Source organism: Borostomias antarcticus (assembly GCF_949987555.1).
Source record: "Borostomias antarcticus genome assembly, contig: scaffold_41, whole genome shotgun sequence".
Classification (NCBI taxonomy): Eukaryota; Metazoa; Chordata; class Actinopteri; order Stomiiformes; family Stomiidae; genus Borostomias; species Borostomias antarcticus.
In genome coordinates this window covers 2,599,824-2,613,877 of record NW_028175687.1, presented here as the reverse complement: position 1 = coordinate 2,613,877, position 14,054 = coordinate 2,599,824, and the positions used below count along the sequence as shown (strand labels likewise).

At 50.8% G+C, this 14,054-nt stretch overlaps 1 protein-coding gene across 1 annotated transcript; it reads right to left on the bottom strand.

Moving 5' to 3' along the window:
- Positions 1–8,853: 8,853 nt before the first annotated feature.
- On the bottom strand, positions 8,854–13,496 carry manbal (mannosidase beta like). Its single transcript, XM_084463204.1, has 3 exons — positions 13,365–13,496; positions 12,874–13,059; positions 8,854–9,623 (listed from the first exon to the last, which is right to left on the bottom strand). The coding sequence occupies exons 2-3, from the start codon at positions 13,021–13,023 to the stop codon at positions 9,519–9,521; spliced, it is 255 nt and encodes an 84-aa protein (XP_084319330.1). The 5' UTR covers positions 13,024–13,059; positions 13,365–13,496; the 3' UTR covers positions 8,854–9,518.
- Positions 13,497–14,054: the final 558 nt, after the last annotated feature.

Below are 14,054 nucleotides of genomic sequence, written 5' to 3'. Positions count from 1 at the left end.
CCGCAGGCCTGCACACACATGGGCCGGGGGTCAGGGGTCAGGGGTCAGCCGGGGGGCAGAGGGGAAGCAGATTAATAAACGACTCGGTTGAAGTGAACTCCTCCTCTCATCAGTCAGTTCATTCAACCACAGAGGCCTTTTGTTCAACTGAACAAAAGATTCAATGCAATGATGATTCATATTCCCCACAACAGTTTGATTCAGGAATCGATCTCTGGACTTGATTCCTGAGCAGACTGAGGAACCCCTGCCCTCATCCACCCCCGCCCTCATCCACCCCAGCCCTCATCCACCCCAGCCCTCATCCACCCCCGCCCTCATCCAGAGCTGTTCAGAGGGGGAGCAGGGAGACGGACCCCTGAGCCAGTCAGCACACAGAGTCAAGGTCACGCGGTGGATTGATTCAATCTGCTCTGACATCATCACACCCAGCAGGGAGCCACACCTCTACCACGGCACTAGGGGAGCTATGCTAGCTACTATAATGTTCACACACACACACACGCACACACGCACACACACACAAACACACACACTAGGGGAGCTATGCTAGCTACTATACTGTTTACACACACACACGCGCGCGCACACACACACACACACACACACACTAGGGGAGCTACGCTAGCCACTATACTGTTTACACACACACACACACTAGGGGAGCTACGCTAGCTAGTATACTGTTTACACACACACACACACTTGGGGAGCTACGCTAGTTAGTATACTGTTTACACACACACACACACACACACACACACACACACTAGGGAGCTACGCTAGCTACTATACCGTTTACACACACACACACACACACACTAGGGGAGCTACGCTAGCTAGTATACTGTTAACATGCGCACACACACACACACACACACGCACACACACACACACACACACACACACACACACACAGGCTTGCTCTGTTGTGAATGGCGGTCTTCTGAGTTCCAGAAAGTGTGTGCGTGTGAGCAGCTGTCCCTCTGTCCCTGAGAACAGAAGCTCTGACACACACACACACTCATTCACATACAAACACACACACACTCACATTCATTCACATACAAACACACACACACACACACACACACACTCACTCACTCACTCACTCACTCACTCACTCACTCACTCACTCACTCACTCACAAACACACACACACACACACAGGGCTGAAAATTAACACCTGCCACCGGCCAAATGCAGTTAAAATGGCGACTAGATTTTGGAAGGCTATCTATAGAAAATATATACTTGGCCGGTAGATTTTATTTAGATCTACAGTCCCCTTGGCAGGTGACTCACCGTGAGTCAAAAAGTTAATTTTCACCCCTGCACACACACAAAAACACACGCGCACACACACTCACACACACACAAACACACACACCCGCCCACACTCATCTCTCACATCCCCTTTCCAGCACACTCAATGTCTCAGTGTAACAGTGTGAGTGAGCTGAAGCTAGTGGGGGCGAGTGTGTGTACAGTATGTGTGTGTGTGTGTGTGTGTGTGTGTGTGTGTGTGTGTGTGTGTGTGTGTGACACACAGGGCGCTGAGTGTGACTAAAGGAGACAGGAGGAAGGAACAGGGAACAGCTGAATAAAGAATGAGGTGGGGGTGTACAGTTTATAGCACAGCAGCATCTGGGGCAGCATGGCTAGTGTGTGTTTGTGTGTGTGTGTGTTGCATGCGAGTGTACAAGTATGGAACCCTTTACAGTATGCAGGTGAGAGGACAGGTGTGTTTAAAGGATAAGTTCACTATTTTGGACTTTAGGAGCTATTCTCTCTCTCTCACATGAACCTGACATGTAGAGACTGTGGTTCCCCTGACGGCCTCAGGGTTGAGAGAGCTGGTTCCCCTGACGGCCTCAGGGTTGAGAGCTGGTTCCCCTGACGGCCTCAGGGTTGAGAGAGCTGGTTCCCCTGACGGCCTGGTTCCCCTGACGGCCTCAGGGTTGAGAGAGCTGGTTCCCCTGACGGCCTCAGGGTTGAGAGAGCTGGTTCCCCTGACGGCCTGGTTCCCCTGACGGCCTCAGGGTTGAGAGAGCTGGTTCCCCTGACGGCCTCAGGGTTGAGAGAGCTGGTTCCCCTGACGGCCTCAGGGTTGAGAGCTGGTTCCCCTGACGGCCTCAGGGTTGAGAGAGCTGGTTCCCCTGACGGCCTCAGGGTTGAGAGAGCTGGTTCCCCTGATGGCCTCAGGGTTGAGAGAGCTGGTTCCCCTGACGGCCTCAGGGTTGAGAGAGCTGGTTCCCCTGACGGCCTGGTTCCCCTGACGGCCTCAGGGTTGAGAGAGCTGGTTCCCCTGACGGCCTCAGGGTTGAGAGAGCTGCTCGTTCTGCAGCGCGACACTTGGAGGTGCTACAACGTGACTGAGCCCCTTTAACGTTCTCCATGGAACACCTGTTCACTACACAGAACACTGAAACATCTAATGAAACACAACACAAGGGACAACATAGTATTTATATAAGTTGCCTTTAGTGTGTATGCGTGTGTGTGCGTGTGTGTGCGTGTGTAGCTGGAGGGTCATACTACATGATCTCCCCGCTCTCTGGGTCCTGAGTGTGGAGGAGCCGTGGGGGTCTGTTTCTACCTGGGGACCCCCATCGCTGGGGCCATGAACATCCTGGGGACCCCCATCACTGGGGCCATGAACATCCTGGGGACCCCCATCACTGGGACCATGTACATCCTGGGGACCCCCATCGCTGGGGCCATGTACATCCTGGGGACCCCCATCGCTGGGGCCATGTACATCCTGGGGACCCCCATCACTGGGGCCATGAACATCCTGGGGACCCCCATCGCTGGGGCCATGTACATCCTGGGCTGCATGGAGATCTGCTGGTGAGAACCTCTCTCTATCTATACTTCTCTCTCTGACGCTCTCTCTCTCTCTGATGCTCTCTCTATCTATACTTCTCTCTGATGCTCTCTCTCTATCTATACTTCTCTCTCTCAAGCTCTCTCTCTATCTATACTTCTCTCTCTCTGATGCTCTCTCTCCATCTATACTTCCCTCTCTCTCTGATGCTCTCTCTCTATCTATACTTCCCTCTCTCTCTGATGCTCTCTCTATCGATACTTCTCTCTCTCCATCTATACGTCTCCCTGATGCTCTCTCCAGGTGTAATGAAATAGACAGACAGATAGTCTAGATAGTCTAGATAGTCTGGATAGTCTAGATAGTCTAGATAGTCTGGATAGTCTAGATAGTCTAGATAGTCTGGATAGTCTAGATAGTCTAGATAGTCTAGATAGTCTAGATAGTCTGGATAGTCTGGATAGTCTGGATAGTCTAGATAGTCTAGATAGTCTAGATAGTCTGGATAGTCTAGATAGTCTAGATAGTCTAGATAGTCTAGATAGTCTAGGCATTCAGACGTTGTGCGTGAGCCCTGGATGTATTAATAGAACGGCGTGAGCGCGCCAGCATTGATTCATCGCCTGCCTGTTTAACAGCCTCTCAGCAGGGGGTGAATGCATCCCATGGTGCACTGCAGCTTAGCTTAGTCACAGCGGAGGAGGCTGGCGCCAGGACGGGTCGATGGGGCTGGCCGGGCCGGTCAGGGGGACAGACTGACCATAACCATCAGCACAAGGATGATGATGATGATGATGTTGACTACTGACTTGTCCCAAACGCCAGGAGCTTTGACCGTGTGACTCACTCTCCAACATTTTGACTGACACATTTACCCCCGCGGTTGATTTATGTGTTCTGTCCCTGTTCAAATAAATAAACATGAAATGAAATGGAGGGACAGAAAAGGGAGGGAGAAGGGATGTGCGAAACTGAGAAGAGAGAGAGAGAGAGAGAGAGATAGAAAGAGAGAGAGAGAGAGAGAGAAAGAGAGAGAGAGAGAAAGAGAGAGAGAGAATAGAGAGAGAGAGAGAGAGAATAGAGAATGAAGGGTGGAAGGAGGAGAAAAAGAGGGAGCTGAGAAAGACAGGAGGAGGGAGATAGGAGAGAAAGGAGAGAAAGAAAGAGGAGGGAGACGGGTGAGAGAGGGAGGGGCTGAGGGAGAGAGGGAGGGGCCGAGGGAGAGAGGGAGGGGCCGGGGGAGAGAGGGAGGGGCCGGGGGAGAGACTCTAATCCCCGCATCGCTGTGAGGCGAGACCGGAGGAATGTGGCAGAACCAGAAAGCAGCGCTCCTCTGACTGGCAGCGCAGAAGAGCACAGAGGTGGAACAATAACCCACAACCCACAACCCCAGCCCCAGTGTGTGTGTGTGTGTGTTTGTGTGCGTGTGCGTGTGTGTACGTGTGTGCGTCAGAGACGGAGATAAGCAGCGGAACAAAGACCTGCTCAGGTTCCTGTGCAATAAAACAGGTTGATAAACATCTTCCTGCCTGTCCCCTGGCCCCGCCCCCTGCCTGCCGTGTCATCATGCTGTCAGCCAGCACACAAGAGAGAGGAACTACAGCGGATGAGTCACACCTGGTCAGGTAGAGGGGGAGGGGTTAACCAGAACAATAGCAGTGTGCGTATGAAGGAACAGAGGTGCAGTTCTGGTTCTGCTATTCGGGAGCAGATCTGTGAGTGAGGGGCTCATCCCCTGAGAGATACCGTCTGAGTGAGGGGCTCATCCCCTGAGAGATACCGTCTGAGTGAGGGGCTCATCCCCTGAGAGATACCGTCTGTGAGTGAGGGGCTCATCCCCTGAGAGATACCGTCTGTGTGTGAGGGGCTCATCCCCTCAGAGATACCGTCTGTGAGTGAGGGGCTCATCCCCTGAGAGATACCGTCTGAGGGGCTCATCCCCTGAGAGATACCGTCTGTGAGTGAGGGGCTCATCCCCTGAGAGATACCGTCTGTGAGTGAGGGGCTCATCCCCTGAGAGATACCGTCTGAGGGGCTCATCCCCTGAGAGATACCGTCTGAGTGAGGGGCTCATCCCCTCAGAGATACCGTCTGTGAGTGAGGGACTCATCCCCTGAGAGATACCGTCTGAGGGGCTCATCCCCTGAGAGATACTGTTTCACCTGCAGGTTTTTGTGAGGTCACGCGGTGGGTTGTGGGTAGAAGGGGTACAGATAGGGCCGTGTAGAAGGATGGTAAAGGCTAGTTCCCATCAACGCAGAGGCCATTAATAAGCTTAAACAATAATGTGTAAACAGGGTGTTTACTGATAATCAATGTATGTGTGATTGAAGCCAAATAATAGTGTTGTGTTCATCAACAGGAGGCCCTCTAGTATATGCGTGTGTGTGTGTGTGTGTGTGTGCCTTGGAATATTTGACAGCAAACACACACAGAACAGGTACTGTGGGATGGAACAGCTGACGTCTGACCACCCATTCTGCAGCTCGGGAACCCCCATCTGCCTGTCCTGTCCTGGTCTGGTTGTCCTGGTCTGGTTGTCCTGGTCTGTCTGTCCTGGTCTGTCTGTCCTGGTCTGGTTGTCCTGGTCTGTCTGTCCTGGTCTGTCTGTCCTGGTCTGTCTGTCCTGGTCTGGTTGTCCTGGTCTGGTTGTCCTGGTCTGGTTGTCCTGGTCTGGTTGTCCTGGTCTGTCTGTCCTGGTCTGTCTGTCCTGGTCTGGTTGTCCTGGTCTGGTTGTCCTGGTCTGTCTGTCCTGGTCTGGTTGTCCTGGTCTGGTTGTCCTGGTCTGTCTGTCCTGGTCTGTCTGTCCTGGTCTGGTTGTCCTGGTCTGGTTGTCCTGGTCTGGTTGTCCTGGTCTGTCTGTCCTGGTCTGTCTGTCCTGGTCTGGTTGTCCTGGTCTGGTTGTCCTGGTCTGTCTGTCCTGGTCTGTCTGTCCTGGTTGTCCTGGTCTGTCTGTCCTGGTCTGTCTGTCCTGGTCTGTCTGTCCTGGTCTGTCTGTCCTGGTCTGGTTGTCCTGGTCTGTCTGTCCTGGTCTGTCTGTCCTGGTCTGTCTGTCCTGGTCTGGTTGTCCTGGTCTGGTTGTCCTGTCCTGGTTGTCCTGGTCTGTCTGTCCTGGTCTGTCTGTCTGTCTGTCCTGGTCTGTCTGTCCTGGTCAGACAGAGCTACAAGGCTCTAGACTGGGGGTAAGAGGGGGGTGGGGGGGGGGTGATAAAACTCACTTCCTATCTGTCACCGGGTGCAGTAATTGTCACGGGCAACGGGGGACAGAATGATTAGTTCATGTTCCACTCAGCTGTGGACTCATCCCCTCCCCTAACACCCTGACTGACTCAACACAGCTCTCATCCCCTCCCCTAACACCATGACTGACTCAACACAGCTCTCATCCCCTCCCCTAACACCATGACTGACTCAACACAGCTCTCATCCCCTCCCCTAACACCCTGACTGACTCAACACAGCTCTCATCCCCTCCCCTAACACCATGCCTGACTCAACACAGCTCTCATCCCCTCCCCTAACACCCCCTGACTCAACACAGCTCTCATCCCCTCCCCTAACACCATGACTGACTCAACACAGCTCTCATCCCCTCCCCTAACACCATGACTGACTCAACACAGCTCTCATCCCCTCCCCTAACACCATGACTGACTCAACACAGCTCTCATCCCCTCCCCTAACACCATGACTGACTCAACACAGCTCTCATCCCCTCCCCTAACACCATGACTGACTCAACACAGCTCTCATCCCCTCCCCTAACACCCTGACTGACTCAACACAGCTCTCATCCCCTCCCCTAACACCATGCCTGACTCAACACAGCTCTCATCCCCTCCCCTAACACCCCCTGACTCAACACAGCTCTCATCCCCTCCCCTAACACCATGACTGACTCAACACAGCTCTCATCCCCTCCCCTAACACCATGACTGACTCAACACAGCTCTCATCCCCTCCCCTAACACCATGACTGACTCAACACAGCTCTCATCCCCTCCCCTAACACCATGACTGACTCAACACAGCTCTCATCCCCTCCCCTAACACCATGACTGACTCAACACAGCTCTCATCCCCTCCCCTAACACCATGACTGACTCAACACAGAACTCGGCTGCTTCTCTCTCTAATGAGGAACTTGTGGGGACCGGCTGAGGTTCTGACATCCTGAACGTTCTAGCGTTCTGAAGGTTCTAAAGAACCCAGGGACTAGTGGATCAACGGTAGCGGGCAGCACCCTCACATCCAGCCTGTGTTCTGTTTGGTGCTCATCCCTCAGGATGTGATGGAGGGTGATCAGTGAATGGGAGCTCATCCATAGATCAGCCTGAAACACCAGCCTGTTTAAACCGCTCAGTCACAGCCCATAGTAGATAGCTGATCATCTGTTCATTAGCGTACAATAGTTGGGGGAGATCTCTCACACACACACACACACACACACACACACACACACACACACACACACACACACACACACACACACACACACACACACACACACACACACACGAGAAACCCATGCCCATCACTGTGGACGTCTGCGTACATAGAGATGTAAACGTAGTAGATCTACGTTTAACATACGCGATGTAGCCTATTATTAGAATGTTAATAACACAATCAGATCCCTAACCCATAGCCTCGGCCTGCTCCCCGTCGCTGTAAACATTAAACGACCATGCGGCTCGATGCCGGGGCCTGGTTAGACAAATAGATAAGCAGGTGCCGTTTCATCTCCATTTTGAATTTCGAGTGAGTATGAGGAGTGATTCTGCTTTATATCTCCGATGGCTACAGGAGGATGCGTCGGACGCGCATGATCCCATGTATGCCTCGAATGAGAGGAGCTTTAGATGAACACGGGCAACAGCGTCGCCACTGCCAGGGCACTGGGCAAATGAAAACAAGTGTAATGTTAATGAAATGGCCATTAAATACAATGTTTACTGTGCCATATATGTAAAATGAGCTGTGTAATTATCCAATATCCAAATAAGACTACTGGACAGGCGGGATTCACAGAATAGCACCGTCGACAAAATGCTTTCATCCGAATGATCCTATTCTGCCTAATTTACACCAGGCTTTCATATTCCTTCCTCCGCTGGTAATAAGCGACAAATCAGACCGCGATGACACTCACCTTAGACGCGTCTCGGTTTGCCCCAAATCACGGACGAGTTGTAGAGAGACCCGTAGAGAGACCCGTAGAGAGACCCGTAGAGAGACCCGTAGAGAGACCCGTAGAGAGACCCGTCCGTATCAGATCCTCGCGGCCGTCCTCATGCACACACGGATTAGAAACCGATATCGAGCTGCTTCTGGGATCCTAGATCGGCGAGATGAATCCCATTAGTACATTAGATAAATCCCATTAGTACATTAGATAAATCCCATTAGTACATGAGTGTATCTGGGCAGCGCAGCGCGGAGAGGTCATGGCAGAACCTTCTTGCGGGAGCAGAGGGCACCGGAGCCGGGTCCAAACCAGCCGGGTCCAAACCAGGCGGTCCAGACGAGGCGTCCTCCGGCACGCAAACAGCCTTCGCAATGGCTTTCTTTTACGGATACATACGTTTAGTGAAATTGAAGTGAGCTTCAAAGCAATTGCGCCGTGGCAAATCCATGCGATGAAATTCAGTCAACGTGACCCATGCGAGGGGAGTGAAGACATGCCTTGTAGGGAAGAGCAGGCATCACTGACGAAACGAGAAAGCCCCGATGTGATAGGGAGACTGCGCTACGCTTTCTGCGCAACTAAATAGCATCGGGAATAACTCCCAGCTCCCACATGCTGTAGTTACACCCTGGCTGGGCGGGTCAGTCTAGTCTGGATCACGTCTCGGGCCTCAATCAGCACCATCACATTAGTGAAGGGTTATGTGTGCGCATGGGCAAGAGGTTTACAATTGAACGGGCACCTCATTGCAGGACCCATGTGCATATAGCTTCATGATTCTTAGTTTCCAGGAAATCAAACAAAGAAATAGCCAACCAACCAAAAGTAATGCGAGTTATTTATTTCCAAAAGTGAAACAGGCATACATGGGAATACAGGGTGTCTGTAGAATATACAGATTCTATACGGTCATAATTCAAAAGATAAAGGGCTAACCTATTGTTTCATATCCAATCCCAAAGGTTTGGTTAGGAATGTTGTACATACTGGCTATATGTGACAATCGGACGCCTGTTTTCTACAGATGGGCTCAGAAGCACATATACTGGGTGACATGGAGCTTCAGCTGGGAGCAGCACTCATCCCTCAGGCTGATTCATCCTCTCAGAACTCATCCCTCAGGCTGATTCATCCTCCCTGGCTGAGCTCTTTCCCTCCAGGTCCAGTCATTATTTAAACACCAATAGATTATGGTGAGGAACAGTCATGACGCACTGATGTAGGCTACATACACACAGGTGATCCTGCTACACACACACACGCTACACACACACACACACTACACACACACACACACACACATACACGCTAAACACACACACACAGGCTACACACACACACAGGCTACACACACACACACAGGCTACACACACACACACACACACACACTACACACGCACGCTACACACACACACACTACACACACAGGCTACACACATACACACAGGCTACACACACACACACACAGGCTACACGCACACACACACGGTCTCTTCCTCTCTAGCGCTTCTTTTTGCTCTCCTTCTTCAGCTTCTGGCGGGCCTGTGGCGCCGCTCCTCTGTTCTTCTTGTTCTCAGTCTTCCCGTTGCCCACCTCAGACTCCTCCTGCAGGAGAGAAACCACACATCACATCACCTCAGACTCCTCCTGCAGGAGAGAAACCACACATCACATGACCTCAGACTCCTCCTGCAGGAGAGAAACCACACATCACATGACCTCAGACTCCTCCTGCAGGAGAGAAACCACACATCACATGACCTCAGACTCCTCCTGCAGGAGAGAAACCACACATCACATGACCTCAGACTCCTCCTGCAGGAGAGAAACCACACATCACATGACCTCAGACTCCTCCTGCAGGAGAGAAACCACACATCACATGACCTCAGACTCCTCCTGCAGGAGAGAAACCACACATCACATGACCTCAGACTCCTCCTGCAGGAGAGAAACCACACATCACATGACCTCAGACTCCTCCTGCAGGAGAGAAACCACACATCACATGACCTCAGACTCCTCCTGCAGGAGAGAAACCACACATCACCTCAGACTCCTCCTGCAGGAGAGAAACCACACATCACCTCAGACTCCTCCTGCAGGAGAGAAACCACACATCACCTCAGACTCCTCCTGCAGGAGAGAAACCACACATCACATGACCTCAGACTCCTCCTGCAGGAGAGAAACCACACATCACCTCAGACTCCTCCTGCAGGAGAGAAACCACACATCACATGACCTCAGACTCCTCCTGCAGGAGAGAAACCACACATCACCTCAGACTCCTCCTGCAGGAGAGAAACCACACATCACCTCAGACTCCTCCTGCAGGAGAGAAACCACACATCACCTCAGACTCCTCCTGCAGGAGAGAAACCACACATCACATGACCTCAGACTCCTCCTGCAGGAGAGAAACCACACATCACATGACCTCAGACTCCTCCTGCAGGAGAGAAACCACACATCACATCACCTCAGACTCCTCCTGCAGGAGAGAAACCACACATCACATGACCTCAGACTCCTCCTGCAGGAGAGAAACCACACATCACATCACCTCAGACTCCTCCTGCAGGAGAGAAACCACACATCACCTCAGACTCCTCCTGCAGGAGAGAAACCACACATCACATCACCTCAGACTCCTCCTGCAGGAGAGAAACCACACATCACATGACCTCAGACTCCTCCTGCAGGAGAGAAACCACACATCACATGACCTCAGACTCCTCCTGCAGGAGAGAAACCACACATCACATGACCTCAGACTCCTCCTGCAGGAGAGAAACCACACATGACCTCAGACTCCTCCTGCAGGAGAGAAACCACACATCACATCACCTCAGACTCCTCCTGCAGGAGAGAAACCACACATCACATGACCTCAGACTCCTCCTGCAGGAGAGAAACCACACATCACATGACCTCAGACTCCTCCTGCAGGAGAGAAACCACACATCACATGACCTCAGACTCCTCCTGCAGGAGAGAAACCACACATCACATGACCTCAGACTCCTCCTGCAGGAGAGAAACCACACATCACATCAGGCTGGAGGGAAACCAGATGAATTAGTTAAAAGAGTAATTTGGTATTTTGTATCATACAGTGAGGGAAATAATTATTTGATCCCCTGCTGATTTTGTAAGTTTGCCCACTGACAAAGAAATGATCAGTCTATAATTTTAACGGTAAGTTCATTAACAGTCTTATTATTATTAGTCTATAATTTTAACGGTAAGTTCATTAACAGTGAGAGACCGAATAACAACAAAAATCCAGAAAAACAATTTGAAAGGTTATGAATTGATTTGCATTTTAATGAGTGAAATAAGTATTTGACCCCTTCGCAAAACATGACTTAGATCCTCTCCAAGTCATGAAGGTTGAGGCTGACGTTTGGCAACTCGAAGCTTCAGCTCCCTCCACAGATGTTCTATGGGATGAAGGTCTGGAGAAAGGCCACTCCAGGACCTTAAAGGAAAATGCTCGTTTTTGACAACCTGGACCTTATTTACGACATATTATAAGAAGTTTGACTCACCGAGATCACTTTTGTGTTGTTCGGAGGCCTGTAGAAGAAATTAAAAATCCAGCGCGAGCCAGTATATCCATGTAATGGCGGCGCACGGGGCAACGGGAATGCAGTTTCTCAAAATCCATTTTCGGCCGCTAAACGGTTGTTTTCATCAATCAGATTTGATGAATCGACAGTTGAGATTCCTCAACGCGAGCCATTGTTTCGGTTTTCAAATACGTGGTCTGTAGCCTCTGTAATATGATCTTTACACGCCTTTCCCCACTTGCTCCAGCACGCATGCGCACAGGCCAGCGCGCAGACTGGCTATTCTCCCTCACATTCTCTGCGCTACGATCGGATTGTTGCTGACGAATGACGACGACAATATTCTCGGCACCAACAACGATCGTAGCGCAGAGAATGTGAGCCGGAGAATAGCCAGTCTGCGCGCTGGCCTGTGCGCATGCGTGCTGGAGCAAGTGGGGGAGAGGCTTGTAAAGATCATATTACAGAGGCTACAGACCACGTATTTGAAAACCGAAACAATGGCTCGCGTTGAGGAATCTCAACTGTCGATTCATCAAATCTGATTGATGAAAACAACCGTTTAGCGGCCGAAAATGGATTTTGAGAAACTGCATTCCCGTTGCCCCGTCCACCGTCATTACATGGATATACTGGCTCGCGCTGGATTTTTAATTTCTTCTACAGGCCTCCGAACAACACAAAAGTGATCTCGGTGAGTCAAACTTCTTATAATATGTCGTAAATAAGGTCCAGGTTGTCAAAAACGAGCATTTTCCTTTAATGTGCTTCTTCTTGAGCCACTCCTTTGTTGCCTTGGCTGTATGTTTTGGGTCATTGTCATGCTGGAATACCCATCTACGACCCGTTCTCAGTGCCCTGGCTGAGGGGAGATTTGACAGTACATGGCCCCGTCCATCTTCCCTCTGATGCAGTGAAGTTGTCCTGTCCCCTTAGCAGAAAAACACCCCCAAAGCATAATGTTTCCCCCTCCATGTTTGAGGGTGGGGATGATGTTCTTGGGGTCATAGTCAGCATTCCTCCTCCTCTAAACATGGCGAGTTGAGTTGCTGCCAAAGAGCTCGGGGGTGCGTCTCATCCCTCTCTGTGGTCATGTCTCATCCCTCTCTGTGGTCATGTCTCATCCCTCTCTGTGGTCGTGTGCGTTTGTAGGTTCGTCTGCTCGTGTGTTCCAAGGCACCCTAGCCTACTTCACCCGCACCTTTTCTCAACCATATCTAACGTTAATTTGACCACACTGGACAACGTTCTCTCCTTCTGTCTTGTGAACTGTAGCCTACCTGTTCGTGTGCCTTTGAGGAGGGTATGATGACGGCCAGGATGCAGATGAGCTGAAAGATGGCCCCCAGGAACAGGCCGTAGCGGAGGAGGCTCTCCAGCAGGGTGGGCTCAGGCACCTCCGGGGGGGACAGGTCCAGCTCCGCAGACATGATCCGGCCCAAGCGCTCCGATGGACGTTCACGGGACTATTTGAAGATAGATTATGTTATCACGCCGGTAGCGCACACAAACATACTCTTCTCTCATAAATCGCGATCCACTTCGTGCTGCTGCATGCAGATGCATTGCGCATGACGGTTATATTATATATATTATATATCATGAGACGGTTATATTATATATATTATATATCATGAGACGGTTATATTATAACACGCATCCTGTTGACGCCCGATACATTGTAACAGCACCGTTATTGCGGCCAGCTGAGCTTGTTGCTCTAAGTCTAAACGATCATTTACAAACAGCCACAACAACAAAGCAAGCTTACCGGAACTACGGTCACTTCTCATTCGTCTTGTACAAACTCAAAGCACAAACTGAATCAGGGTAATTACTTGTTTTTATTGTAACTTGTTTCAAAACACAAAGGTGCCTGTCTATGGCTATGGTGGAAATGTTGTATCGGAAGTGGGGTGAAATGAAATTCCATCCGCTTCCGATGTTCTGGTGAATTCCATGGCGCCCCCTACAGGTTTCCACATGAATGACGGGTTTGGAGGCGTTAGATAACTCGAGAAGTGACTTCAGCAAAAAGGAGAAGTCTGTATTAAGCTGCTTCTGTTCGCTCTTAGTTGGTCTCAAGTTGTTTGGATCACTTTTCCCATAACGAGGATTCACCGTTGTCGTATTAGAGCTTTATTAAAAACAACTAAAAGCGCTATGCCTTTATGAGGAAATTCTGCCTCTGATCGTTTTCTAGTTGCAGCGAATGTTTTGCACTGATTGAACCTGCTGGTTGAAGCCTCCTAAAGTAGCCCTGTTCCGAGAAGGGGTTGAATCCCAAACTGGGGTCTGGTCCCCACCGCTAGGGACCGTGGTCTTCGCCGCTAGGGACCACTGCCCCCGCGGTTGATTCATGCACATTAGTATTGTGTACGTTATAGGTTATGCAACATTGTCTTCAGCTGTTATGATAACGCAACGCGAGCGATTGATCCTCCCCATACATATATCTTTT

What these genes read in the sequence shown, in the direction of transcription:
- manbal (XM_084463204.1), bottom strand. Translation starts at nt 13,023, where the DNA reads ATGTCTGCGGAGCTGGACCTGTCCCCCCCGGAGGTGCCTGAGCCCACC. An exon ending in CCTCAAAGGCACACGAACAG is followed by an intron (nt 9,624 to 12,873) that starts GTAGGCTACAGT and finishes TCTCTCCTGCAG; the next exon opens with GAGGAGTCTGAGGTGGGCAA.